Below are 25,882 nucleotides of genomic sequence, written 5' to 3'. Positions count from 1 at the left end.
ATATATGTGCATGTGTGTGCACATGTGCATGTGTGTGTGTGCACGCGCGCAGATTGAGGCATAGGGCCTGACTTCCCTACTGTTGATGGAATGAGAGATAAGGAGGTAGAAGAGTGAGCTTTTCTGACCCAGCCTGGCAGACCTAAGCCCCTCCCCGATTTCACATTTACATTCAGGCCCCTGGGGAGGCTGACATCTAGCCACTGAATTGAGTGCTCTTCTAGCACCTCCCAGACTCTAGACTACACCCATAGGAACCTGGGCTCCCTTCAGAACACCTGGTGGGAACCTCTGAATAGAAAAGGAAGCTGGGAGCTCTCCTCTCAAACTGGGAGAACTTCCTTTTTTTTGGACCAATTCTGAATTTACTTAGGAGGGGCCTTGGGGCCCATATTTATGCTGAGTATGGAATAGGGCCAGTGTGTGGCTGTTGCCAGGGATGACATTAAAAATATTTAACGAAAGTACAGTTTGGCACCGACTAATGAGGACAGACTCTGACCAGGAACCATCTCCTTTCATTGCCGGATCATGCCGTGTGGGGGAAGAGGTAGAGTGGGGTTCGGGAGAAGGACGCAGACAGCCACAGGTAGAAGAAGGAGGGGCTGGCTCCCAGCTTCTTACTCTCTGGATTGGAAGAACTGTCACTTTTTTATAAACCAGGCTGGGTACACAGGTGTGAGCAGCTGGATCACAGAGAGAGCCTTTTTAAGGACTTTAGGAGGCCAAAGGGCCCTGTTCGAGGCAGGGACTGGGGAAGCCCCTGGGTCAGGGGGTAGTGAGTTCTCATGGCCAAGGGGCTGAGGGCCTGGGCTCTGGGAGTGTTCCTTGGAGGACTAGGCCCACCTTCTTTCCCAGAGTGTCCGAAGCAAGAGCAGGATATCGTGTTCCTGATCGACGGCTCGGGCAGCATCTCCCCCCGTGATTTTATCAAGATGTTGAATTTCGTGAAGGCTGTGATGAGCCAGTTCCAGAGACCTAGCACCCAGGTATCCCTTGGGGGAGGGATGGCAAATGTGCAGGGCCCCCTGTAGGAGGTTTGGGGGTGGAATGCCTGGGGTTCTGGTCAAGTGGCCTTGGCTCCGAGCCCCCTGCAATTTTCCCAGTTCTCCCTGATGCAGTTTTCCAACAATTTCCGGGTGCACTTCACTTTCGAAGTCTTCACATACAGCTCAAACCCGCTAGCCCTGTTGGATTCTGTATCCCAGCTAGGAGGGCTCACTCACACAGCCACAGCCATCAGAATAGTCACGTGAGTCCTGACTTCTCCATGGTCCTTCCCTAGAGCATCTGGGTGTTCCTTTAGACCTCATCTTTCTCCATGAGAGAGAGAAAGGTTGGGACTGAAATTCAGCCTGTGGTCTCCTCATCCAGTTAGGAGCCTATGGGTGGGACCAAGGCCTCCGAGAGAAAGGGGCATCTCCTTGTTCTCAAAAGGCATCAGAGGCTAGCAGCAGGTCTGTTCACAGGTCTCTGGATCCTCTTCTTCTTTGACAGAAACGAACTGTTCAGTGCCTCAAAAGGGGCCCGAAAAGATGCCTCCAAGATCCTCATTGTCATTACCGATGGGCAGAAAAAAGGAGATAGCCTGGGTTATGAAGATGTCATCCCTATGGCTGAGGCTGCGGGTATCATCCGCTATGCAGTTGGGGTAGGATGTGGACATGCTCTGCCGCCCCTTCCTCCCCTTGCTTCCTCTTAAGGCAACTTCCCTTTCTAGGACACCCCCCCGCCACACACACACTCTCTCAGCATCGACTACCTTCAGGGTGAAAGCTGTGTTCCAGCCCGGGGACCCTGATCCTTTTCTCTAAACTCCTTGATGCTGTCTGAGCCTCATTTTTCTCATCTGTATACTGAGTGTAATAATATTGACCTTGTGGGGTTACTGGTGGATATTGGCACCCAGCATGTGGTAAGCATATTAGATTTATGATTGTTTTCACTGAGTTGGCCTTTGTTGGAGACAGGTAGGAACAGCTTTTCAAAAGATGCAGTCCTGGAAAGAATTAAATGACATTGCATCGAAGCCTTCCCATGAGTACATTTTTAAAGTGGAGAATTTTGATGCTTTGAGAGACATTCAAAACCAACTGAAAGAGAAGATCTTTGCCATTGAGGGTAAGTCACAGATAAAGGTACTCCTTTCAGAAACCCTCACCTGTAAATACTTGCGCTTCTTGAACCTGGACCCCCATGTCATAGGCACAAACCCTTCCCTTTGGGTATTAATCTCCAACATTAGATCCTCTAATGTCCTTTTCAGTCTTGGCAAAGCCTATCTTTCCCTCTGGAACCCAGGTATATAATACCTTCCCTCAGGTACGCAGACCATAAGCAGTAGTTCCTTTGAAATGGAGATGTCCCAGGAGGGCTTCAGCGCTGTGTTCACACCTGTGAGTGGGGCCTCTTTCAGGCCTTTGATGTAGGAGGAGGGAGAGTGGGAGGAAGTGAATGGAAAAAGAATTCCAAATAATGAGCAGAGTCTGTGGCAGGCCTTGCTTTGGAATAGGCATTGGCTTCTTTTGGCTCAGAACTGCTCAGCCCTGGAATCCTTTCCTCCCAGGATGGACCAGTTCTGGGGGCTGTGGGGAGCTTCAGCTGGTCTGGAGGTGCCCTCCTGTACCCCCCAAAGATGAGCCCCACTTTCATCAACATGTCTCAAGAGAATGTGGACATGAGGGACTCTTACCTGGGTGAGAACAGGCCATGGTTGGGGGCACAGGTGGGAGATGAGCTGCCTGGGGGGCAGGAGCTCACGGGGTGGGCAGGAAGCCTTTGTGCTGAGGCCTGCTCTCCTCAGGTTACTCCGCTGAGCTGGCCTTTTGGAAGGGAGTACAGAGCCTGATCCTGGGGGCCCCCCGCCATCAGCACACCGGGAAGGTCGTTATCTTCACTCAGGCATCCGAGCAATGGAGGCCGAAGGCTGAAGTCTCAGGGACCCAGGTTGGGTGTCGAGGAAGCCAGAGCAGAACATGAGGGTGGCAGCGTCTCTAAGGGCCCAGAGGAAGGAGATGAAGGGCCTTGGGGGCCCATCGAGGAAGGCCCTGGTGGCTGGGGGGAAGTGGGACCTGTCCCAGAGGGTGTACCTGTGGCAGGAGCAGGCAAGGTGACTTCAGGCTCTGCCCTGCAGATTGGCTCCTACTTTGGGGCCTCCCTCTGCACAGTGGATGTGGATAGAGATGGCAACACTGACCTCGTCCTCATCGGGGCTCCCCATTACTACAAGCCGACCCAGGGGGGCCAGGTGTCTGTGTGCCCCTTGCCCCAGGGGGTGAGTGTCTGATGAGTCTGGGCTGAGTGGGGCCTTGGGTGTGGGGTAGAGGGATGACCTCGGTTGGGACCTGACACTGGTTTTGTCCTGCAGAGGGCGAAGTGGCAGTGTGAGGTCATTCTCCGTGGGGAGCAGGGCCACCCCTGGGGCCGTTTTGGGGCGGCCCTGACAGTGCTGGGGGATGTGAATGGGGACAAGCTGACAGATGTGGCCATCGGAGCGCCAGGAGAGCAGGAGAACCGAGGTGCTGTCTACCTATTTCATGGAACCTCAGGACCGAGCATCAGCTCCTCCCACAGTCAGGTGAGGCCCAGTCACAGGTCCTGTTGTTACAACAACCTCTTCCTTGCTTCTCCCTGTGTTCTATGCTGCCACCTAGAAAATTCTCCTTTATCTCATCTGACTTCCTTTGCCCAATACTGACACCTTGGAGGCAGCAAGCAAACTCTGTGGAATTTTAGAAATGAACACATTGGTATGTTCTCTGCTCTTATGAGGACTTGATTTTTGAGTGAGATCTCAGGTCTTTTAACCTCCCAGTGGCTTTACAAGGTACATAGGCCCAGGCATTAGCATGCCTACTTTAGAAATGAAATCTGCAGCAAGGAGAAGAAGATCAGTGATTTGACTTGTCCAAGGCTTTATAGTGGATCATGAATGGTGATGAGGTAGGTTCCAATCTCCTGACTTCTAACCCAGTGCTTGGTCTCTTGTTCGCTCCCTGTTGCCAGTCTAGGTCTGGCTGCCTCAGTTCCCTGTCTACTCTCCTTTTCTCTTCCCTAAATGCTATATGACTATTCCCTTATACCATCAGCAATCCTGCCAAATGTCTGTCTAGTTGGGGAAGGTTCCCTGGAAAGGGAGACTTTCTTTTCTTCCCTTGGTAAAAGTTAAAGAAAGCCCCAATTAAAAAGTAAGCAAAGAATCTGAATAGACATTTCTCTAAAGATGATATACAAAGGACCAATATGCGTGTGAAAAGATGTTAACTATCATTAGTCATCAGTCATCAGCAAATCAAAACCACGAGACACCACTTCATACCCACTGGGATGGCTAGAATGAAAAAGACAGATAATAACAAGTGTTGGTGAGGATGTAGAAAATTTGGTACCCTCAGACTGTGACGGTGGGAATATAAAATACTGCGGCTACTTTGGAATACATCTGGCAGTTCCTCAAAAAGCTATATGCAGAGTTATTGTGTGACCCAAGAGAATTGAAAACCTATGTCCATATAAAACATTATACATGAATGTTAATAGTAGCATTATTGATAATACCCCAAAGGTGGAAAGAATCCAAATGTCCATTAACTGATGAACAGATAAATTCTATCGTAAATAAATTCCCATACAATGGAATATTATTTGGCCATGAAAGGAATGAAGTACTAATATTTGCTATAACATGAATGAGCCTTGAAGACAAGACGTTATTCTAAGTAGAAGAAGCCAGAAACAAAAGGGCACATATGTGATCCTATGTATATGAATGTAAATAGGTAAATCCACACAGACAGAAAGTAGATAAGGGGTTGTTAGGTTGTGATGGTACAGGAAAATGAGGGACATGGGGGTGAGTGATGAGAGGTATGGGTTTTTTTGGGGGGTGATGAAAATGTTCTAAAATTGATTTGGTGATGGTGGCATAACTCTGAGAACATCCTAAAACTGTTGAGTTATATTCTTTATTTCTCTTTTCTTTCTCTCCCTCTTTCTTTCTTCCTTCCTTTCTTTCTTTCTTTCTTTCTTTCTTTCTTTCTTTCTTTCTTTCTTTCTTTCTTTCTTTCTTTCTTCTTTCTTTCTTCTTTCTTTCTTTCTGATTTTATTCATTCATTGATAAGACAGGGTGAGAGAGAAAGAGGCAGAGACATAGGCAGAGGGAGAAGCAGGTTCCCTGTGGGGGAGTCCCTGATGTGGGACTCCATTCCAGGACCCTGGTACCATGACCTGAGCCAAAGGCAGACGCTCAATCACCGAGTCACCCAGTCATTCCTGAGGTGTACACTTTAAAAGAATAAATTGTATGGTATGTGAACTGTATCTCAAAAATTTGTTAGAAAAAAAGTCAGGGGATTCCTGGGTGGCTCAGCAGTTTAACGCCTGCCTTTGGCCCAGGGCGCGATCCTGGAGACCTGGGATCGAGTCCCGCGTCGGGCTCCCGGCATGGAGCCTGCTTCTCTTTCTGCCTGTGTCTCTGCCTCTCTCTCTCTATGTCTATCATAAATAAATAAATAAATCTTAAAAAAAAAGAAAAAAGAAAAAAAATCAAAGGAGATCCCTACAGTACTGTTACTTCCCAGCTACATGATCTTCGTCATTACGCAGCTCTCTGTGCTCAGTTTCCTTATCTGTAAAATGGTAATAGTAAGAGAACCAACCTCACTGGGCTGCTGCTGTGATGATTAAGTGAGTTAGTACATATAGAGTATATACCTAGTATAAATATACATCTGTGCCTGGCGTATAATAGGTGGTACACTATTATAATCAGCTATTGTTAGTATAGTTTGACAATTGAAGAAGTTCTAAAGAACTTGGAAGCTTAAGGAGAAAATTAAAGGCTTTGTTGACAATAATACCTGATGTCAAGAAACTGCATTCATTCTACACCAACTGATTTAACTTCCTCTTGCATATCTATGAACACCCTCAACTGAAAATACCACTTGAGTTACAACAGAAAGGGTTGACTCCAAGAGGAGGCCTTTCCAGATTTGCTGGTCCACCATGATTTTCTTCCTTTCTGCCATGATATATCCCATCACATTACTTGACTGGGAAGGACTTGCCTTTTCCCCACTGGGCCTACATACCAACCTGAGGATATGGTGGTAAGTAAGATCAGCTTTCCTGAGCATGAGGCCACTTGACCAGGTTTGGACTATCTCTACCTACCTCTTCCTTTCTAGACATCCTTAGTAGTTGGCAAATTTCTCTTTTATTTTATTGTTACTATGCTTAATGTCTGCCAGTCTCAGCAGCACCCAGGGATTTTAAAGGGCACATTCTCCAAGCAATTGGTCATTTTAAGAGCAATTGAAATAAAAGAGAAGGAGCTCACAGAGGAGGCAAGTTTCCAGAGCATAGAATTTTCTTACGGGTACAGCCATGCCTCATCCCAACTTTTTCCCTCCTTGTCCTCTAAAGAGATAGGATGGCCCTGAGGAGCAAAAGGGGTCTTGGGCATGGGGTCAGAGGATCTCATTTTAGGTCTGGAGTTGGCCTCTTAAAGGCGGTGTAGCCTTGAACACTGTCTGCAAAGTGGGAAGTGGGGCTGGATGAACTCTGAGTTCTCTTCTAGCCGTAATACTCATCATAATCAGTGACTAGTGACTTTTGCTGTTCACAGAACTATATGCATTAATTCATTTGCTACTCACAGCTAAACTCTAAGGCATTATCCCCATGTGAAGGATGAGGAAACTGATGCACAGTAAGATCGCATCCTGTCCCAAGGCCTCATAGTTCATGAGAGGAATCAGAACTGGACCTGAGTCTAAGTAGATGAATGAATGAATGAATGAATGAATGAGACATAGGTCACCAGGCCAATCTTTCAATCACAACTTCTTTATTGATGTCTTAGGGATCTTTCCTTTTCTCTGGTCATCTTTCCCTACCCCACTCCTCTTTATAGGTACTGCTGGTGACATCTTTTCACTGCTCACCTCTTCTTTCTGTCTCCCTCATTCCTACCTTCCTGTTCCTTTTTTTTTTTTTTTAAGATTTTATTTATTTATTCGTAGACTCAGAAAGAGAGGCAGAGACACAGGCAGAGGGAGAGGGAGAAGCAGGCTCCATGCAGGGAGCCCGACACGGAACTCGACCCCGGGTCTCCAGGATCACACCCCAGGCTGCAGGCGGCACCAAACCACTGCGCCACCGGGGCTGCCCCTTCCTGTTCCTTTTGTTGCTGATTTCCAACTTGTTTCCATCAACCTGACTTGCCTTTTCCTCTCTGTTCAGAGGATCTCAGGCTCCCAGCTCTCCCCCAGCCTCCAGTATTTTGGGCAGTCACTGAGTGGGGGTCAGGACCTTACCATGGATGGACTGGTGGACCTGGCTGTGGGCGCCCGGAGACAAGTGCTGCTGCTCAGGTGAGAAAAGTCCTCCTCAGACATTTCCAGATCATTCTAAGTCTGCCCAGGATTCCAGCCTCTTCATTCCTATCTCAGTTTGTCTTCCTGGGACCAAGGGCCTGCCCTCAGCTCAGTGTTCTGCCCATAGGACCAGACCTGTGCTCAGGGTGTGGATGAGCATACAATTCAAACCTACAGAGATAGCCAGGTCTATATCTGAGTGTCGGGAAAAGACTTCCTCTGTCAAGGCACTGGGTGATGCCAATGTCTGCCTTCATATTTATGAAAGTCCCAAGAATCGGCTGGGTGAGTCCTCTTCTTTTTGACCCAAGAAATCCTGACCTTTAGAGTCCCTCAGCTCAGGACACCTGTCTCTTGCCTTGACCCTTGTTCACCTGGGGAGTTTCTGGCTCTCTCAGCCCTCCTCATCCCCTCCTTTCCCCTACAGGTGACCTCCAAAGCTCTGTGACCTTTGACCTGACTCTTGACCCGGGCCGCCAGAGTCCCCGTGCCATCTTTGAGGAGACAAAGACCCGGAATCTGACTCGTGTGCAAGTCCTTGGCCTGAGACAGTACTGTGAGACTGTGAAGTTGCTCCTCCTGGTAAGGGGACCTCAGAATCTTGGGTATGGCAGAGATTCTGAGGCTGGCAGTGGCCTGGGCAGGGAAGGAACAGGGTGTGTTCTGACTCTCACTGTGGCTTAGCCCCAGCACAGGACCTGGGATGCAGGAAGTACATAACATTTGTTAGCTGATGAGTAAGTGAGTGGGCAAATGAATAAATGGATGGGCCCTCTACAACTGCTGAGGCTACACAGCTGGATTTTAGGAGAGTATTACTACTTCAGAAAACTATGGAATGATGTGCTGTGATTCTTTTAGGAGTTGCTTCTCTGAGACAGGCTCTGTCCTAGGCCCTGGGGATATGGCATGGGACAAAACAGTCATGCCAACAGGAAACTCTGAGAGAAGGCCAAAAACAATCAAGTTCTTAGATAATAGATGTCAGGTAATGATGAATGCTATGAAAAAAGATAGGGAGGAGAACAGAGAAAATGTTAGGAGACCTCTTGGATCAGGTCAACTTTGGGAAGATCCTGAATAGAACGAGTGAACCATGGGGGATGCTGTGGGGAAGGAGTTTAAGGCAGAAAGCAGGCAAAACAGAGGTTCTACACAGTAGAATTGCAGCAGTTGAGCACAGCTGGGTATCATTATTAACCCATTTTACAGATGAGGGAACAGGACACAGCTAGTGACTATAAAGATGCATTCCTTAGCCACTGCTGTCTTCAATGTCCATCCTCTAGGCCTGTGTGGAGGACACGGTCACCCCCATCACCTTGCGTCTCAACTTCTCCCTGGTGGGCAAGCCTATCCCTTCCTTTGGAAGCCTTCGGCCTATGTTGGCTGTGGATGCTCAGAGATACTTCACAGCCTCTGTAAGTCCTGGTATTGGAATCTTCCAGAAGGGAGTGGAGGATGTGGTCTCCAGATCTTGGGGAAAACCCTGCTTTGCCTTCCCTCTCAGCTCCCCTTTGAGAAGAATTGTGGAACTGACCATGTCTGCCAGGATGACCTTGGCATTTCCTTTAACTTCTCAGGGTGAGATACCATTCCCTTAGACCTGCCTGGGTTCCCCAGCTCCTCTTCTGGAACCTGGAACTCTTGTTCTGGCTCTCCTTAACATTTCTAGCCTGTGCTCAGAAACCCTATCCCCCATTTCTCTCCTACCTCTCCACTTTGTTTTATCCCCAGACTATTTCTAGCCCCAGTCCCAGAATCATCTCCTGTCCTCTCCCCTAACACCTAGATTGCAGACCCTGGTGGTGGGGAGTACCCTGGAGCTGAACATGAATGTGATGGTGTGGAATGATGGTGAGGACTCCTATGGAACCACAGTCACCTTCTTCTACCCACCAGGGCTGTCTTATCGACGTGTGGTAGAGAGCAAGGTATTTCTTTCTGGGGAAGAAAGTAGCTGATGGCTGGAGATCAGTCGAAACTCCTGTGCTGGGTTCAAAGCTCAGGCAGGTGCTGCCATTGCTTAGCAGCTTCTTGTAAGCCAGGAGGTCTGAGCTGATCATAGTTGGATGGATATGGTTGTGTTTCTGGGGCTTTCCTTGGCTCATATTGTGTTCAACTCTGGGTATTGCATTTTGGAGACACTGACTACCAGGAATGAGTTCCCATGAGGCTGCTAATGTGAAGAGAGAAGGGACTCTGCCTTAAATTTCTTTGTATCCCACATCATATCAATAATCCTCTTTTAAAGAAAGCATATCTTGACCTTCCAATATTTTAAACATTGTTCTGTAGAAGAAAGAGTTGAATTTATTGGTTAGATCGGGGCTTTGCATACTTTGGTAAGCAATCCCAAGTCTATATGCCTGATGCACAGCAAACCCAATCACTGAAGCATTGAATATGGAGCAAGGAAAGGGTTTATTGAAGAGACAGCCAAAACAGGAGACAGGAAAGCCAGCCTAAAATCTACCCCCTCTATGCTAAGCGAAATAAGTCAGTTAAAGAAAGACAAATACTGTTTGATTTCACTCATACATGGAATTTAAGAAACAAAACTGATGAACATAGGGGAAGGAAAGGAAAAATAAGGTAAGATGAAAACAGAGAGGGAGGCAAAACATAAGAGACTCTTAACTATAGGAAACAAACTGAGGGTTGCTGGTGGGGGATGGGTTAACTGGGTGATGGACATTAAGGAAGACATCTGATGTGGTTTATGTATACAATGGAATATTACTCAGCTATTAGAAATGACAAATACCCACCATTTGCTTCAACGTGGATGGAACTGGAGGGTATTATGCTGAGTGAAGTAAGTCAGTCGGAGAAGGACAAACATTATATGTTCTCATTCATTTGGGGAATATAAATAATAGTGAAAGGGAATATAAGGGAAGGGAGAAGAAATGTGCGGGAAATATCAGAAAGGGAGACAGAACGTAAAGACTGCTAACTCTGGGAAACGAACTAGGGGTGGTAGAAGGGGAGAAGGGCGGGGGGTGGGAGTGAATGGGTGACGGGCACTGGGGGTTATTCTGTATGTTAGTAAATTGAACACCAATAAAAAATAAATTAAAAAAAAAAAAAGGAAGACATCTGATGGAAGGAGCGCTGGGTGTTATATGCAACTGATGAATCACTAAATTCTACCCCTGAAACTAATAATATATTATATGTTAACTGAGTTGAATTTAAGTTAAAAAAAACCCCACACATACACACAAATCTAATTTGTCTGATATAAGTATGGCTACTCCAGCTTTCTTTGATGTTCCTTAGCATGATAGATGGCTCTCCCAGCCCTCACTTTATTCTTCTTTTTTTAAAAAAAGATTTTATTTATTTATTTGAGAGAGCAGGAGAAGGAAAGAGCACAAGTAAGAGGACTGAAAGAGGGAGAGGGAAATGCAGGCTCCCCGCTGAGCAGGGAGCCCAGTGTGGGGCTTGATCCCAAGACCCTGGGATCATGACTTGAGCCAAAGGCAGACAATTAACCAACTAAGCCACCTAGGCGCCCCTCCATCCCTTAACTTTCAATCTTCAGGTGTCTTTAGGTCTGAAATGAGTCTCTCATAGGTAGCATGTAGAGGGATCTTGTTTTTTTCTCCATTCTGATACACTATGTCTTTTGATTGGAATATTTAGTCTATTTATATTCAGAGTGATTATTGAAATAGACGAATTTAGTTCCAGTGTGTTACCCGTGGAATGGATGCTTCTGGTGATGTTCTCTGGTCCTTTCTAGTCTATGTTGCTTTTGGTCTTTTTTTCTCCACAAAATGGGTCCCCCCCTTAATATTTCTTGCAGAGCTTGTTAGTGGTCACAAACTTCTTTAGTTTTTGTCTGGGAAACTCTTTATTTCTCCTTCTATTCTGAATGACAGTCTTGCTGGATAAAGTATTCCTGCTGTAGATTTTTCCCATTCGACACATTGAATATATCCTGCCACTCTCTTCTGGCATGCCAACTTTCTATGGGCAGCTCTGTTGCCAACTTGACCTGTCTTCCCCTTGTAGGTTAAAGACTCCCCACCCCCCTTGCTGCTTTCCAGATTCTTTCCTTGTCTGTGTCTTGTGAAATTGACTATGATATGCCTTGGCAATGATTGACTTCTGTTGAATTTAATGGGAATTCTCTGTACTTCTTGTATTTTGATGTCTGTCCTTCCCCAGATAAGGGAGGTTTTCAGCTTACAATTTGAATAAACCTTCTGCCTCTTTTTCTCTCTCTTTATCTTCTGGAACTCCTATGATAGGAATATTATTACATTTTAATAGGTTGCTGAGTTCTCTAAGTCTGCCTTTGTGATCCACTACCTTTCTTTCCCTCTTTTTTTCAGCTTCATTATTTTTCATAATTTTATCTTCTATATCACTGATTCATTCCTCTGCTTCATCCATCCTAGTTTCTATGGCATCCATTTGAGTTTGTATCTCAGTTACAGCATTTTTTATTTCAGCCTGATTAAATTTAATTCTTTTATCTGTGCAGTAAGGGATTTTCTAGTGTCTCCTATGCTTTTTTTTTTCAAGCCCAGTTAGTATTCTTATAATTGTTATTTTAAATTTTAGTTCAGACATCTTGTATCTGTATTGATTGAATCCCTTGCTGTCAGTTCTACTTCCTGTTCTTTCTTTTTGGGGTAAATTTCTCTGTCTTTTCATTTTTTTCAGAAAAGAAAAGGAAAGAATAGAAAAGAAAAAAACCAAAAAACAAAACCAGATTCTGGGTGTGTTTTGGTCTGCTTTTTAAAAGAAGCTAGATCCAGGGCAACCTCGGTGGCGCAGCGGGGCAGCCCCGGTGGCGCAATGGTTTAGCACTGCCAGTGGCCCAGGATGTGATCGAGTCCCACTCGATCCAGGATCGAGTCCCACGTCGGGCTCCCTGCATGGAGCCCGCTTCTCCCTCTGCCTGTGACTGCCTCTCTCTCTGTGTCTCTATGAATAAATAAATAAAAATCTTTAAAAAAAATAAAAGAAGCTAGATCCGAAAGAAAGGAAGAAAGAAAAAAATAAAATAAATTTAAAAAATTAAAGTGAAAATAATAATAGATAATAAAAAGGATTGAAAAAATAATAAAAAAATAAAAAGGAAGCTAGTTCCTATTTCACCTAGACCTGAAGTTTTTCAGCCCTTTATGATCAGTAAACTTTGTGTGAGTGAGTTGTTTGTGCTTGTTTTCTGGGGGGAGAGGCCGGTTGTGCTGATTCTCAAGTGGTCTTGCCCTAGTGGAAATGGGCTTCCGCCTCCCAGTGTGGGGCTTGCTGTAAGGGGCTCCAGATACCACTAGGTGGCACTGTTTTTGCTCCCTGAAGGCTTTCAGGGCTGATGGGGGTGGGGGTTGCGGGTGGGGGTTGCGGGTGGGGGTTGCGGGTGGGGGTTGCGGGTGGGGGTGAAAATGGCTACGCCTTGCTTTCTAGCTCTAGTGCTGAGAATTTACGTTTCCCTCATCAGGAGTCCCTCACAGAAGAGCTGTCAGTCATTCCTCTGTGTCCCTGGCTTCCTTCAGATTCCTGCCTTCACCCTGCTTATGTCTAAGCTGTTTTATCTCAGGCATGTGACTGGGTTTCAGAACTCCAAATTTTAGGAATGCTTGCTGCATGGACCAGCATTAATCCTGTGGGGTCAGGTCTCACCAGGCTTTTGCCCTTTGCGGGGCCCTGTCAGGAAAGTGCACAATTTCCCTGTGGTTCAGAGTTTATGTCAAGGCAGAACAAGAGAGCCAGTGCCCAGGCTCCCTGTCCTTAGTTGGAGTCTCCGCTTCTATGCCTGGGAACAGAGCAGCACATCCACGCCACCCATTCTTCTTGTAACCCAGGGGATCCTCAGACTTTGCTGTCCACTCCTGGCTCTCTGTCCTGCTTCCTCACCTGAGCATCTTTAAGTCAGGCAAAATCGTGGTGGTGGCGGACTTCTAAAATTTCAGATTTTGTGCTCTGTTGCTTATAATTCTTTGTGGTATTCATAAGAAGGGCTCTCTCTCCTCCCCCCAGTTATCTCCCCCAAATCAACTCTCTGAACCTCCTACTTCCAGAAGGTGGTGGCTTTTCTACTTGCAGACTTGCAGTTTTGTTTTCTCAGACCTTAGATTGATTTCTTGGGTGTTCAGAATGATTTGATAACTATCTAGTTGTGTTTGAAAGATGAGACAAGCTTACAATGTCCTTACTTCTCGGCTGTCTTAACTCAGCCTCTCCCCCATATTGATCATTTAAAAATTTTCTGGTGCTTCCAGATCAGTTTCAGTGTATTTCTGATGTGTCTAAAAAATTCAAGAAATTCTGAAGTCTTCTCATTCAGTTTTTGCTTAACTTCTTGACTTTTATTTAATCTTCTTTGCTTTGGGACCTCTTTTCTTAGTTCAACTAAAATATAATCCTGATAGTATTCAAGCTAATCTTAGTCTCCAGTGTTGACATTCTGGTTGGGATCCATAGTAGCAATGGCCATCATATCAACAGCTCTTAAGGAACTATTGGGTGTTTCAGGATGCAGTGGATTAGCTTCTCTAGCCTTTTCTGGCATCATGCAATATTCTTTGGAAGTGAGAAGAGTCTTTAAGAGATTTTGTGCATGTGTCCAAGTGGGGTTGTGGGAGGCAAGAGTAGAGAACAAATTTTCCATTCTCTTGGGATCATCTCTATAAGTAAGCATATTGTTTTTCCAAGTAAACAAATTTGAAGTAAAAAATAGAGAGTGGACTCAAATCATTCCTGCAGGTGGTCCTCCAGCATCTAAGCATCCAACTGGGACTTGCCTTAGCAGATATTGCCCTCCTCAGGAATGGGTGACTCCCTGACTAAATTGAATACCCTGTTGGGTATGAGAAGGGGAGATTGCTCCAACCTTTGGGCCCCCAAGGTAAGGGGCCTGGTTCAGGGTCCCTTTGTGGCTCAAGTTATTCAGAATGGGGCTGCTGGGAATGGTAGCCACTCTGGCACCCCCTTGGGGCTTAATTCAGTAATCAATAGATCACCCTCTTTTTTCCAGTTAGCATCAGGCAAGAGGTTTTTAGTGTTACCGTGCTGTTGAAGTAAAATTTTACATCTTTTCTGAGCCAGCTTATTCAGATACAAAAGCATAAAAGACTAAACATAAAGTATTTCATCCCATTTCCTTCCCTTTTACAAAAATCTAATTGTAAGATGGTATTATAATTTATGAATCCATCAATTGGCCATTCTTCTCCAGAGTCTAATGAATATTGTGGCCAAGCTGTGTTGTAAAAAGTAACTTTTTTTCATAGTTTCATAACTAAATATTACCCAATTTTGAAGAATAGAGCCCAAAGAGCTGCATGCAAGAATTAAATTGTCATTTCCCATTTTCTAACTAGAACATGACCAATTTTATGCAAAATTGGTCCCAAAAGCTGCAGCAACAAACATACCAAATGAAGCCCAGAATACTTCTGTGAGCATTAGTTCCTCCCCTAAAAGTTGGGGCTTCACTGACTGAACCAACTGGCTTTCTAGCCAGACTTTTTCCTATTTATTTATTTATTTATTTATTTATTATTTATTTATTTATACAGATTTTATTTATTTATTCATGACAGACACACAGAGAGAGGCAGAGACATAAGCAGAGGGAGAAGCAGGCTCCCAGTGGGGAGCCTGATGCGGGACTCAGTCTCAGAACCCCGGGATCACAACCCAAGCTGGAGGCAGATGCTCAACCACTGAGCTATCCAGGCATCCCTCTAGACAAATTTTTCTTAATTAAGCAAGAAACAGAGGCTTAGAAGCCAAACCAAACCTCCCTATTTGGAGGCAAATGAATAGGAGGAAAGAAAGAAGCTCACATGCTATCACACACAAAATACGCACTAAAATATGTCTGTCCAAACCAAAGCTGTTTTCTTCCCACAAGAATTAAATTAAACATGGAAAGTCAGTGGTGCCAAATTGGGATGGTATCCCAGAGATGGTCTCTAGGACAAAAGAGCTTGGGCAGCTGCTTGGACTCATCACCAAACTCCTGTTACTGGGTGGAGAATGGAGCAAAGAGCTCCTTGCTAGCTTGCCAAATTTGTAACCAAATACAAGTCCATATCCCCAACATGCAGCCAGGCCAATCATTGAGACATTGAGTAAGGAAAGGGAGAATCAGGGATATTTAAAGGCAAATAAAGAAGGGGTCTGGTTATAGGGGAGAGGAGCTATACAACTTTAGGATCAGATAAAGGAAGTTAATAAATAGGGGAGGGTTGAAGTCATTTTATTACCTGCACTGTGAGAAGCTTCTACATAGGCTGCCATGTGATCTATGACCAGAAAATGACATCCTTAGCATGATATGAAGATAGAGTTTCAGGCCCTTCTACGTCAAAAGTTCATCTGTTGTGCATTTGCATGTGGCCAAAGAGACATTCAGTGGTCCTGATCAGTTTTGGACAGTTTCTTGATGAGGCCTCAAGACTCTGAAAAACCACTAAATCAACTATTTTATTATCATGATGTCAGGCAAGATTGTTATGTACAGAAACATGGTAGCAGGCTGCATTCAGAGAACAAGAAAATTTGGGTAAAATGTTGCAGTTGCACTTGTTATTCCTGTTAACCCTTCGGTTACTGTTTCTCCTATTTTCTATAAAGGACTAGATAGCAAATATTTCAGCATTGTGGGTCACATGGTACCTGTTACATCTACTCAACTCTGCTTTTGTAGAGTGAAAGCATCCACTGACATTATGCATATGAATGAGCATAGCTATCTTCCAATAAAAATTTATTTATAAAAATTGGTGGTGAATTGTCATTTGGCAACCCCTATTTTAGAAGATAGAACTAGGACAACAGGGAGTCAAAGAGAAATAGATTGTTTAACAAAAATGTTATAATGAAATGTTAAACGTTAATAAAAATAGAAACGTTAATAAAAATAAAAATAGTTAATAATAAAAATAGAAAGTAGTTTCAACAAACTTCCCCAAAACTTTTTATCCAGATTGAACAATTATCAACATTTTACCACATTTATTTCATCTGAGTTTTTCCCCCTTTGCTTCAGCAGTATTTTAAAACAAACCACTGGGTGTTATTCTGTATGTTAGTAAATTGAACACCAATAAAAAAAAAATAAAAAAATAAAATAAAATAAAAAAAAAAAAAAAAAAAAAAAAAACAAACCCAGACATCATGTTTTTGTACTCCTCCTTATTTCACTCTAAAGCTCTAGACAGTGGGTACCTCTTACATTACCTAAATGTATCACATTCAATAAAACGAATGATTCCTTGGTATTTGGAACATAGTCTAATTTCCTCAGTTGTCTCAATTTTTTTTTTACATCGGGTTTATTTGAATCAATGTCCAAACTAGGTTTACATCTTCCATTTGGTTGGTTGATCTCCTTTGTCTTTCTTAGGCTAGGACTATTCCCAATGGGAGCATATTTTGACTTATGTATGAATTAATGCACTAGGAATGGCAAACTCTGACTGTGTGAGGGGTGAGCACCCTATCATTGAATATGCTACTAGATGTTGTCAACCAAAAGCGATATGTGGACTTTGATTGGATATTCATTTTAAAAATAGCTTTAAAAATAAATAAAAATGAGCTGTAAAATAACATTATTGGAGAAAATCTGAAGAAGACTGAATATGACATGGATGTTAGTTGATATTGAGTTATTGTTAATTTTGTTGGATGTGTTAAGTCTTGTGGCTATGCTAAAAAAAATACCTTGTCCACAAAACTAAAAGGCAACCTATGGAATGGGAGAAGATATTTGCAAATGATTTATCAGATAAAGGGCTAGTATCCAAGATTTATAAAGAATTTATCAAACTCAACACCCAGAAAATAAATAATCCAGTTAAGAAATGGGCAGAATATATGAACAGACATTTTTTAAATAATAAATTTATTTTTTATTGGTGTTCAATTTGCCAACATACAGAACAACACCCAGTGCTCATCTCATAAGTGCCTGTTCAGTGCCGGGCACTGAGGGGGGCACTGAACAGACATTTCTCCAAAGAAGACATACAAATGACCAATAGACATATGAAAATTTCTCAACATCACCTAGAGTCAGGGAAATACAAATCAGAACCACAATGAGATACCACCTCACACCAGTCAGAATGGCTAAAATGAACAACTCAGGAAACAACAGATGTTGGTGAGGATGTGGAAAAAGGGTAACTCTCTTATACTGATGGTGGGTGTGCAAATTGGTATAGCCACTGTGGAGAACAGTATGGAGGTTCCTCAAAAAATTAAAAATAGAATTACCCTACAACCCAGCAATTGCATCACTAGGTATTTATCCAAAGGATACAAACATAGTGATCTGAAGGGGCACCTGCACTCCAATGTTTATAGCAGCAATGTCCACAATAGCCAAAATATGGAAAGATCCCAGATGTCCAGCAACAGATGAATGGATAAAGAATATGTGGTGTATATATACAATGGAATATTAGCCATCAAGAAGAATGAAATCTTGCCTCATGCAATGACATGAATGGAACTAGAGAGTATTATGTTAAGCAAAATAAGTCACAGAAAGACAAATACCATACGATCTCACTCATATATGTACTTTGAGAAACAAAACAGATGAACATACGGGAAGGAAGGAAAAATGAAATAAGATGACAACAGAGAGGGAGGCAAACCATAAGAGACTCTTAACTATAGGGAACAAACTGAGGGGAGGGGAAATGGGTAGAGGGATGAGGTAGTTGGATGATGCGTATTAAAGAGGTCACTTGACGTAATGAACACTGGGTTAGTTATATGCAACTGATGAATCGCTAAATTCTACTCCTGAAACTAATAATACAGTATATGTTAACTAAATTGGATTTAAATTTAAAAAATAAAGAAATGCAAAAAACAAAACCCTTATATTTTGGTGGCATACACTGAAGTATTTCTGGATAGAATGATATGATATTCAGAACATGCTTTAAATTTTTCAGAAAAAATAATGGCAAAGAGCTGAATAAAACAAGAGCCGAAAAATGTTGGTAATTATAATTGAGTGATGGGAACGTGCGGGATTGACTTACCTAGTCTCTCTCTCTACTTTTGAGTGTGTTTCAAATTTTCTATAATAAAAAGCTTTTTAAAAAAGAATAATAAATAAAAAGGGGGTAAACTCTAATGAATCTGGCATTTCTATTAGGAAGAAGTTTGACCAGATAGTGTCTAAGGATTTCTTTTTTAAGTGCCTGAGGATTTTTTAAAAAAACATTATTTTAAGGTAGATACCAGGAAACTGTCACTACTTTGTGGAGTCTTTTTGGAACATGAACAAATGCTCACCTGCCTTTTTTTCACCTGCCCTTGCCTAGAGCCAGCTACAGCCACACTCCCCACGCCTGACCTGTGATGGCGTCCCAGCCCAGGGCCAGGGTACTCAGAGCACCCGCTGCAGCATCAACCACCTCATCCTCCGTGAAGGTGCCCAGGTCAGCCTTGCTTCTGTCCACCCCCAGCTCCCCTGCCTTTGCCCTGTCTCACTCCTTGGTGACCTCCCTTATTCCTGCCTCTTCCTCAGATCACCTTCACAGTCACATTTGACGTCTCTCCCAAGGCCATGCTGGGAGACCGGTTGCTTCTGACAGCTAATGTGAGCAGGTGAGCTGGGAGTATTTAGACCTCCCTGCCCCTAACCTCCTCCTCTGGGGTCCTTGCCAACTAGGCTCCTCCTCTTTCTCCAGTGAAAATAACACTCCCAGGACCAGCAAGAGCACCTTTCAGTTGGAGCTCGTGGTGAAGTATGCCATCTACACCGTGATCAGCAGGTACCATACCACAGTCTCTCTATCATTCTGATGGGGCTTGGAGAGGTTTTCAGTCCCTGCAGCAGTTGAACACCTGGGAAATTCAGGTTTTGTCACCACTCTTTCTATTGGTAGGTGATACTGCTAACACCTACTAATCAAGTATCAAGTGTTTATTGTGGGCTACCTATGATAATAATAATAATTGTGATACTATTATCATTACATCATACATTTAATAGAACTTATGGTTCTCAGAAGACTTTCTTAAAAGCACCAAGATTGTCCTGGGTTTCCTGAGAGATATGAGACATTTCCCTGTCTTGAAGTTTTTACAGCTTTGTTGGGGAGTGAGGTTATCCTGACCCAAGGCGGAATCCCAGTCTCATCAAGGACCTCTCCATAGTTTTGTACCCTGAGGTTATTATGAGTTTCTAAGAGAAGCTAGAAACTCCTTTTAGGGGAGGCCTCAGCTGAATGTTGAAGAGCCCATAGCATTGAACTTAGCCAGCAGTCATTCTCAAAGGAGCCCTTGACCTCCATTGTAAGGAACAGATCTACACCCTGTAGGACTTTTAGGAAAGCTACTCCTTCCTTTCCCAGTCCCCTTTGGGAGGTATAGGGAGAAATTACCTGCTTGCTGCGGAGGCTGAGTGTTAGGGAGAAGCTAGATAAAAGAAAAGACTTTAAAATGCTCCAGGAGGGTACCAGATGACGTGTTTAAAACTCAGGAGTCAGCAATTGCACTGCTGGGGATTTACCCCAAAGATACAGATGCAGTGAAATGGCAGGACACCTGCACCCCAATGTTTATAGCAGCAATGTCCACAATAGCCAAACTGTGGAAGGAGCCTCGGTGTCCATTGACAGATGAATGGATAAAGAAGCTGTGGTCTATATATGCAGTGGGATGTTACTCAGCCATTAGAAACGATGAATACCCACCATTTGCTTCTACATGGATGGAACTGGAGGGTATTATGCTGAGTGAAGTAAGTCAATTGGAGAAGGACAAACATTATATGGTCTCATTCATTGGGGAATATAAAAAATAGTGGAAGGGATTAAAGGGGAAAGGAGAGAAAATGAGTGGGAAATATCAGAGAGGGTGACAACACATGAGAGACTCCTAACTCTGGGGAACGAACAAGGGGTAGTGGAAGGAGAGGTGGGCGCGGGGATGGGGTGACTAGGTGATGGGCACTGAGGGGTGCACTTGACAGGATGAGCACTAGGTGTCTTATGCTATATGTTGGCAAATCGAACTCCAATAAAAAATATACAAAAAAAAAATAAAACTCAGGAGTCAAGTTATGTATTTGAGCAGCCACTTTCTTTCTGTAAATACCTTCCTAGTATTTGTTATGTTCTAAGCACAGTGCTGTGGTTGCTTTCTATAAATTCATTTGACATTCAACAAAGATTTATTGTGCCTCTATTATGTATAATCTAATCCAGATGTAACCATCTGCCCTTGTGCAATGTGAACACTCATGCTGTACAACAAGCCCAGGCTTAGTCTGGGTACATTCCCCTGTGCTAGTTCTGCCCTTGTGCCTCATTGGACATCCTCTTCCTGCCTGGTTTCACACTCTAAATCACACCTCCACACCAGGAACTCTCAGTAGCCCAGCCAGGTGCATGCTCTGAGCTTGCTTGCTAGAGTGTGCACTGAGGATCCCTGGGCAGGGGACACTACATCTAGGTTTATGTTGCTCTACAGTTCAGCTGTACTCTACTGAGTGGGTGAGAACATTCAGAGAGGCCTGCAAGATGAGGTTGGGACATTTGGGGGGGGGGCCCTCACAGAGGACAGATGAGAATTCAGAGTAGAAGTGGTATAGAATTAGGACTGTGCAGGCAAAGGGCAGGTACTTAAGAAGTGGAGCAAGAAGGGACAGAGGTGAGACCACCCACCTGTGTGAAGGGCTAGGCTGCTCAGAATGCCTCAGGAGGAATTGTTACACTGAGATCCAGCCGACAATCTCCTGTTAGACCTTCCCTCACCTCTAAGCCCCATGCCCAGAAAAGCCAAGAAAATAGGAGAGGAGGGAGGGCCTGTGGGAGGCCAGACAGGGGTAGTGTCCAGTAGACATTTGGAGAGACTTGGGCATCTGCCAAGTCTTTCCAAAACTCTGCTGTGTCTTACATGCACATTTAGTATCCTCTGTGCCCATGAAAGTCTGAAAGGAAAACTAAAGCACAGAGAGGGATGGCCTGGCCCCTGTTCCCCAGTGAGTCAATGGCATAGCTCTGGGTCCATTTCACTGTAGTCCCTGTCCAGTCCTCTGGGAAGTTTCCTCTGTTGGGAGCTTCTGCAAGAAGCTTGCACCCAGCTTGAAGCCCAGCCTTGCTCCACATACTCTCCCATTATCCAGTATCAGCCATAGACTTCTTTGCAGGCCACCTCAAGGCTCCACTCACTACCTATTCTATCATGCTGCTAGCTAGAACCTCTTTAGGAGGCCCCCATGGAACTTCAGATACATCCGTGCCTCATTTTTCCTCAGCCACGAACAGTCCACTAAGTACCTCAACTTCTCAGCCTCAGACCAGGAGAAAAGCAGCCAGGCTCACCATAGATACCAGGTAAGTGATGCTGACTCAAGAAGAGGGGCTGTGGCAGGGGGCTGAGAGCCAGTGATTATGTAGGGAAATGGGATTTGACATGGTCTTTGTCCTCACTGCCGTCTTTGCAGGTCAACAACCTGGGACAGAGGGACCTGCCTATCAGCATCAATTTCTCTGTGCCTGTGGAGCTGAATGGGATGCCTGTGTGGACGAACTTAGAGGTCTTCCACCCCCAGGTACTCCACTGACTGTGTGCAGCCAAGCCCTTTACCTCATGAATCCCTGATGGCCCCATTGAAATGTTTGCTTTCTGTGTCTTCCTAGAACCCATCCATTCAGTGCTCTTTAGAGAGAACAGTGCACACAGAGTCTGACTTCCTGACCCACATTCAGAAGAATTCTGTGGTGGTAAGAAGGGCTCTGGGTCAGTTCCACTTCAAGTCACACATCAGAGGAATTTAATTCAAAAAAATCTGTATTATATTCAGATGCCTATCTGCTGAACAGCCTTCTTGAATTCAAGTGTGGCTGCTCTTCTCATCACTCAGTGATGTCTTCTACCTTTAAAACCATCTTTCTCTAGCCTGATGTTACTTCTCTGTCCCTAGAACTGCTCCATTGCTGACTGCATGAGGTTCCACTGTGATTTCCCCTCCTTTGGCATCCAGGAGGAACTTGACTTCATTCTGAAGGGCAACCTCAGCTTTGGTTGGGTCAGCCAGGTATGTAGGCCCAACAGCAGAGTCTCTCCCCAGGACCAGATGTGTCTGTGCCCACTCTCAAACCAGGACTTTAATTGAACTCTGGACCTTTTCCCAGAGCTACATCCCCAGTTCCGTCCCTCTGTTTTGCAGACATTGCAGAAGAAGGTATTGGTCGTGAGTGTGGCTGAAATCACATTCAACAGATCTGTGTATTCCCAGATTCCAGGACAAGAGGCATTCTTGACAGCTCAGGTAGTGACTATGTGGTAGGCAGCAGCCAGGCTGGTAAGAGGGTTCCTAATGCTAAATCTGTGGTGCTGTGTGGGAGGCTCAGAAGCCTGGAGGGAGAAAGGATGAAGGTCCATCAGCAGGAGAGTTTTCCCAAGCCTTTGAGTGTTTCTGTATCTCACACTTTGGAGAAAGGGAAGGAGGGGAGGGAGTTAAAGGTTGGAGAACCTAAGAAGAGTCTGGGACAGCAAGAATTCTAAAACTTTCTGATGAGATCACCTCCACTCCAGGTGGAGACGGTACTGGAGAAGTATGAGGTCTACAACCCCATCCCCATTATTGTCGGAAGCTCTGTGGGAGGACTGCTGCTGTTGGCTCTCATCACAGCCATCCTGTACAAGGTGAATGTTTTCATCCTGCTTTTGACACCACAGCAATTTGATACCACTATTCTTTCTATAGTGTAAAAAAGAGCTCAACTTGGATATAGGTGCTAAATCTCTGCGTATAAGAGGTCCCCTTCCACCTATGACATCACTGGTCCCCCATTGTCCCCTGCGTCCATGCCTTCTTCTATGTCTAATTCTCCTGCATCCTTTAATTGCTGTCCCTGTTTTTTCCACCCTCTTCTTCCTGTCTTCTATATTCTTGTTTTCCTCAGGACATGTTTCCCTTCACAGCAGATTGTAACATAAAAGCAGTGGCCTGGATTTGGTGTTGATATCACCGCTGATTTTTCCCATGAGTCTAGGCAGTGCCTAGTCCATGCTGAGTGTTGATTTCTCATTCTGAAGGTGATTCCCCCTAGCTCACACATCATTTTATGGTTTATGTATACAATGGAATATTACTCAGCTATTAGAAATGACAAATACCCACCATTTGCTTCAACGTGGATGGAACTGGAGGGTATTATGCTGAGTGAAGTAAGTCAGTCGGAGAAGGACAAACATTATATGTTCTCATTCATTTGGGGAATATAAATAATAGTGAAAGGGAAAATAAGGGAAGGGGGAAGAAATGTGTGGGAAATATCAGAAAGGGAGACAGAACATAAAGACTGCTAACTCTGGGAAACGAACTAGGGGTGGTAGAAGGGGAGGAGGGCGGGGGGTGGGAGTGAATGGGTGACGGGCACTGGGTGTTATTCTGTATGTTAGTAAATTGAACACCAATAAAAAAAAAAAATAAATAAATGACACAGTGTGTCTAAAGATTCTAGTGTAGTGCCTGAACATAGTAGGAGTTCTAGAAATGGTGATCCTTCTCCATCCCCAGCCTTCTCTTTTCCTTCTTCTTCTTTTTTTAAAAAAGATGTTATTTATTTATTTGAGAGAGACAAATAGTGATAGCGACTGAGAGCACAAGCACGGGAAATGGCAGAGGGTGAGGGAGAAGCAGACCCCTCACTGAACAAGGAGCCCCATGCAGGGCTTGATCCCAGGACTCTGAGATCATGACCTGAGCTGAAGGCAGACACTTGACAGACTGAACCACTCAGGGCCCCACTTTTCCTTCTTCCACTGGGCTTCCTAATTCTCTTTTCCTTCCTCCCCACAGGCTGGCTTCTTCAAACGTCAGTATAAGGAAATGATGGCAGAAGCAAACGGACAGATTGCCCCAGAAAATGGGACATCAGATCCTCAAGTTGCCCAATAAGCATCTACCCCCTATTGTCCATTGGACCTGTTATCCTCTGAGAGGTTTCCTGGCCCTCTTACTCCCATCTAAGTCAGGCCTGCAGGGGGAGAAATGTTCCATGTGAGGGAGGCTAGGGTCAGGCTGCTTTCTCTCTCTGGAAGGAAGCAATGTGTTCACACAAAGTGCCTTGCCTGGGAAGGGCCATTTGTCTTGTCAAGGCTGCAACTTGAAACCCCAGAATGAGATCCTCACTATGACCCTTGGTGGACTTAGTTTGGATTTCTAGCTACAAATACATGAATAGGGGCACATGGGTGGCACAGTTGGTTAGGCATCTGACTCTTGGTTTCAGCTGAGGGTCATGGGATTGAGCCCCATGTTGGGCTCTGTGCTGGGCTTGGAATCTGCATGGGATTCTCTCTCCCTCTCTCTCTGTCCCTCCCTGCTTGCCTACTCACTCTCTAAAATAAATAAATAAAATCTTAAAAAAAAAAGAAAGAAATGAACAATAGCCTCAGGCTCTAGACTCGCTTCCTTCACTAGCCACCGATGATCTTTCTAAAATGTAGTACTAAACGAGCCACAATCCTCATCTATTTTTGGTGTTTGCCTATAATTTGTAGGATAACATCTGAACTTTCCAGCTTGATGTTAGGAATCCAGTTCCATTTCCAGAAAGTGGCCTTCAATGCACACACATGTATCTCCCTGTCTCTCTCATTCCTGGTAAAATACTAGCAGTATCAGCTCTTTGTCTCAAGAATCTCAGTCCAGATTTTCCAGACTGAACTGGGAATAAAATGTCTACAGATTGGAATTTGTAAACTTAGATTTCTGCCTTTGTCAGCATTGCTGGTTAGGAGGGATGAATAGAACCCCAGCAGGGGTATTGCCCCAATGTCACTTTGGCTCATCTAGCTCTAGCATCTCTCAGAGATCAAAAGGCCCAAGACACTTCCATTTTTTGAGGTTGCAAATACAGTAAATGAAACATGATTATCAAAAGTGTGTGTTTTAAATGTTTGTATTAACAAATTGCACAAAACCAATGTGTATGTACCTTTAGTGGGGAATATATGAAAGGTCTAATGTTAAGGCCTTTTAGGGATGTGAGTCCTGTACAATGATGCTCATGGTGTCCTAATCATGGTGGATGCTGGCTAGCCCTGAAGCCTGGAGCCATGACTAGAAAGTTAAATGGAGGGGAGGTTAACATCCTTATATTGGGGTAATCTGACTTCTTAATCTACTCACCGGATTCTCAAGCTGTCACTGATGGGAAGCTGATGGGGATGTGGAGGTGGGCAAGAAGAAGGGGCTCAGCTGGAAGGTTACTAGAGTGAACCAGTACACAGGTGTTTCTTACAAATCCTAGGATGTAGTGAAGGTGACATTGTTTGCATATGGTTAGTGATGGAGGGCACTTTGAAGTCCTATATCAGAGATCTGCTGCCCCCAATAAGGTCATTCTTATTATTATGTCACCTATCTTAGCATAAGGCTCAAAGTGATGGTTGGCCCTGAGCTGGGAGTCAACACATAGCAGGGTATTACCTGCCCTGGAGTGATCTCATTTCTGCTGCTACCTTCAAGGTATTTGGGTCATGTG

General features: G+C 44.4%; 1 protein-coding gene across 1 annotated transcript in view; it reads left to right on the top strand.

The window, feature by feature from the left end:
• The window catches only part of LOC112640143 (integrin alpha-X), a 28,770-nt gene extending 3,979 nt beyond the window's left edge, over positions 1-24,791 (top strand). The window contains exons 6-30 of the mRNA XM_025415951.3: positions 859-989; positions 1,107-1,252; positions 1,498-1,651; positions 1,971-2,121; positions 2,323-2,396; positions 2,567-2,696; positions 2,804-2,946; positions 3,134-3,274; positions 3,368-3,577; positions 7,246-7,376; positions 7,507-7,664; positions 7,807-7,961; positions 8,669-8,800; positions 8,890-8,963; positions 9,172-9,313; positions 18,698-18,814; positions 18,904-18,983; positions 19,067-19,150; positions 21,640-21,718; positions 21,829-21,936; positions 22,025-22,108; positions 22,309-22,422; positions 22,555-22,656; positions 22,923-23,033; positions 24,193-24,791. Of these exons, the coding sequence (XP_025271736.1) occupies positions 859-989; positions 1,107-1,252; positions 1,498-1,651; positions 1,971-2,121; positions 2,323-2,396; positions 2,567-2,696; positions 2,804-2,946; positions 3,134-3,274; positions 3,368-3,577; positions 7,246-7,376; positions 7,507-7,664; positions 7,807-7,961; positions 8,669-8,800; positions 8,890-8,963; positions 9,172-9,313; positions 18,698-18,814; positions 18,904-18,983; positions 19,067-19,150; positions 21,640-21,718; positions 21,829-21,936; positions 22,025-22,108; positions 22,309-22,422; positions 22,555-22,656; positions 22,923-23,033; positions 24,193-24,291 (3,050 nt within the window). The 3' untranslated portion in view covers positions 24,292-24,791. The remainder of the gene's footprint in view (positions 1-858; positions 990-1,106; positions 1,253-1,497; positions 1,652-1,970; positions 2,122-2,322; positions 2,397-2,566; positions 2,697-2,803; positions 2,947-3,133; positions 3,275-3,367; positions 3,578-7,245; positions 7,377-7,506; positions 7,665-7,806; positions 7,962-8,668; positions 8,801-8,889; positions 8,964-9,171; positions 9,314-18,697; positions 18,815-18,903; positions 18,984-19,066; positions 19,151-21,639; positions 21,719-21,828; positions 21,937-22,024; positions 22,109-22,308; positions 22,423-22,554; positions 22,657-22,922; positions 23,034-24,192) is intronic.
• The last annotated feature ends 1,091 nt before the right edge of the window (positions 24,792-25,882 follow it).

This window comes from Canis lupus, chromosome 6, assembly GCF_003254725.2.
Source record: "Canis lupus dingo isolate Sandy chromosome 6, ASM325472v2, whole genome shotgun sequence".
Lineage (NCBI taxonomy): Eukaryota > Metazoa > Chordata > Mammalia > Carnivora > Canidae > Canis > Canis lupus.
The sequence above is the reverse complement of the archived record's forward strand: the minus strand, read 5'-3'. Positions and strand labels throughout refer to the sequence as shown.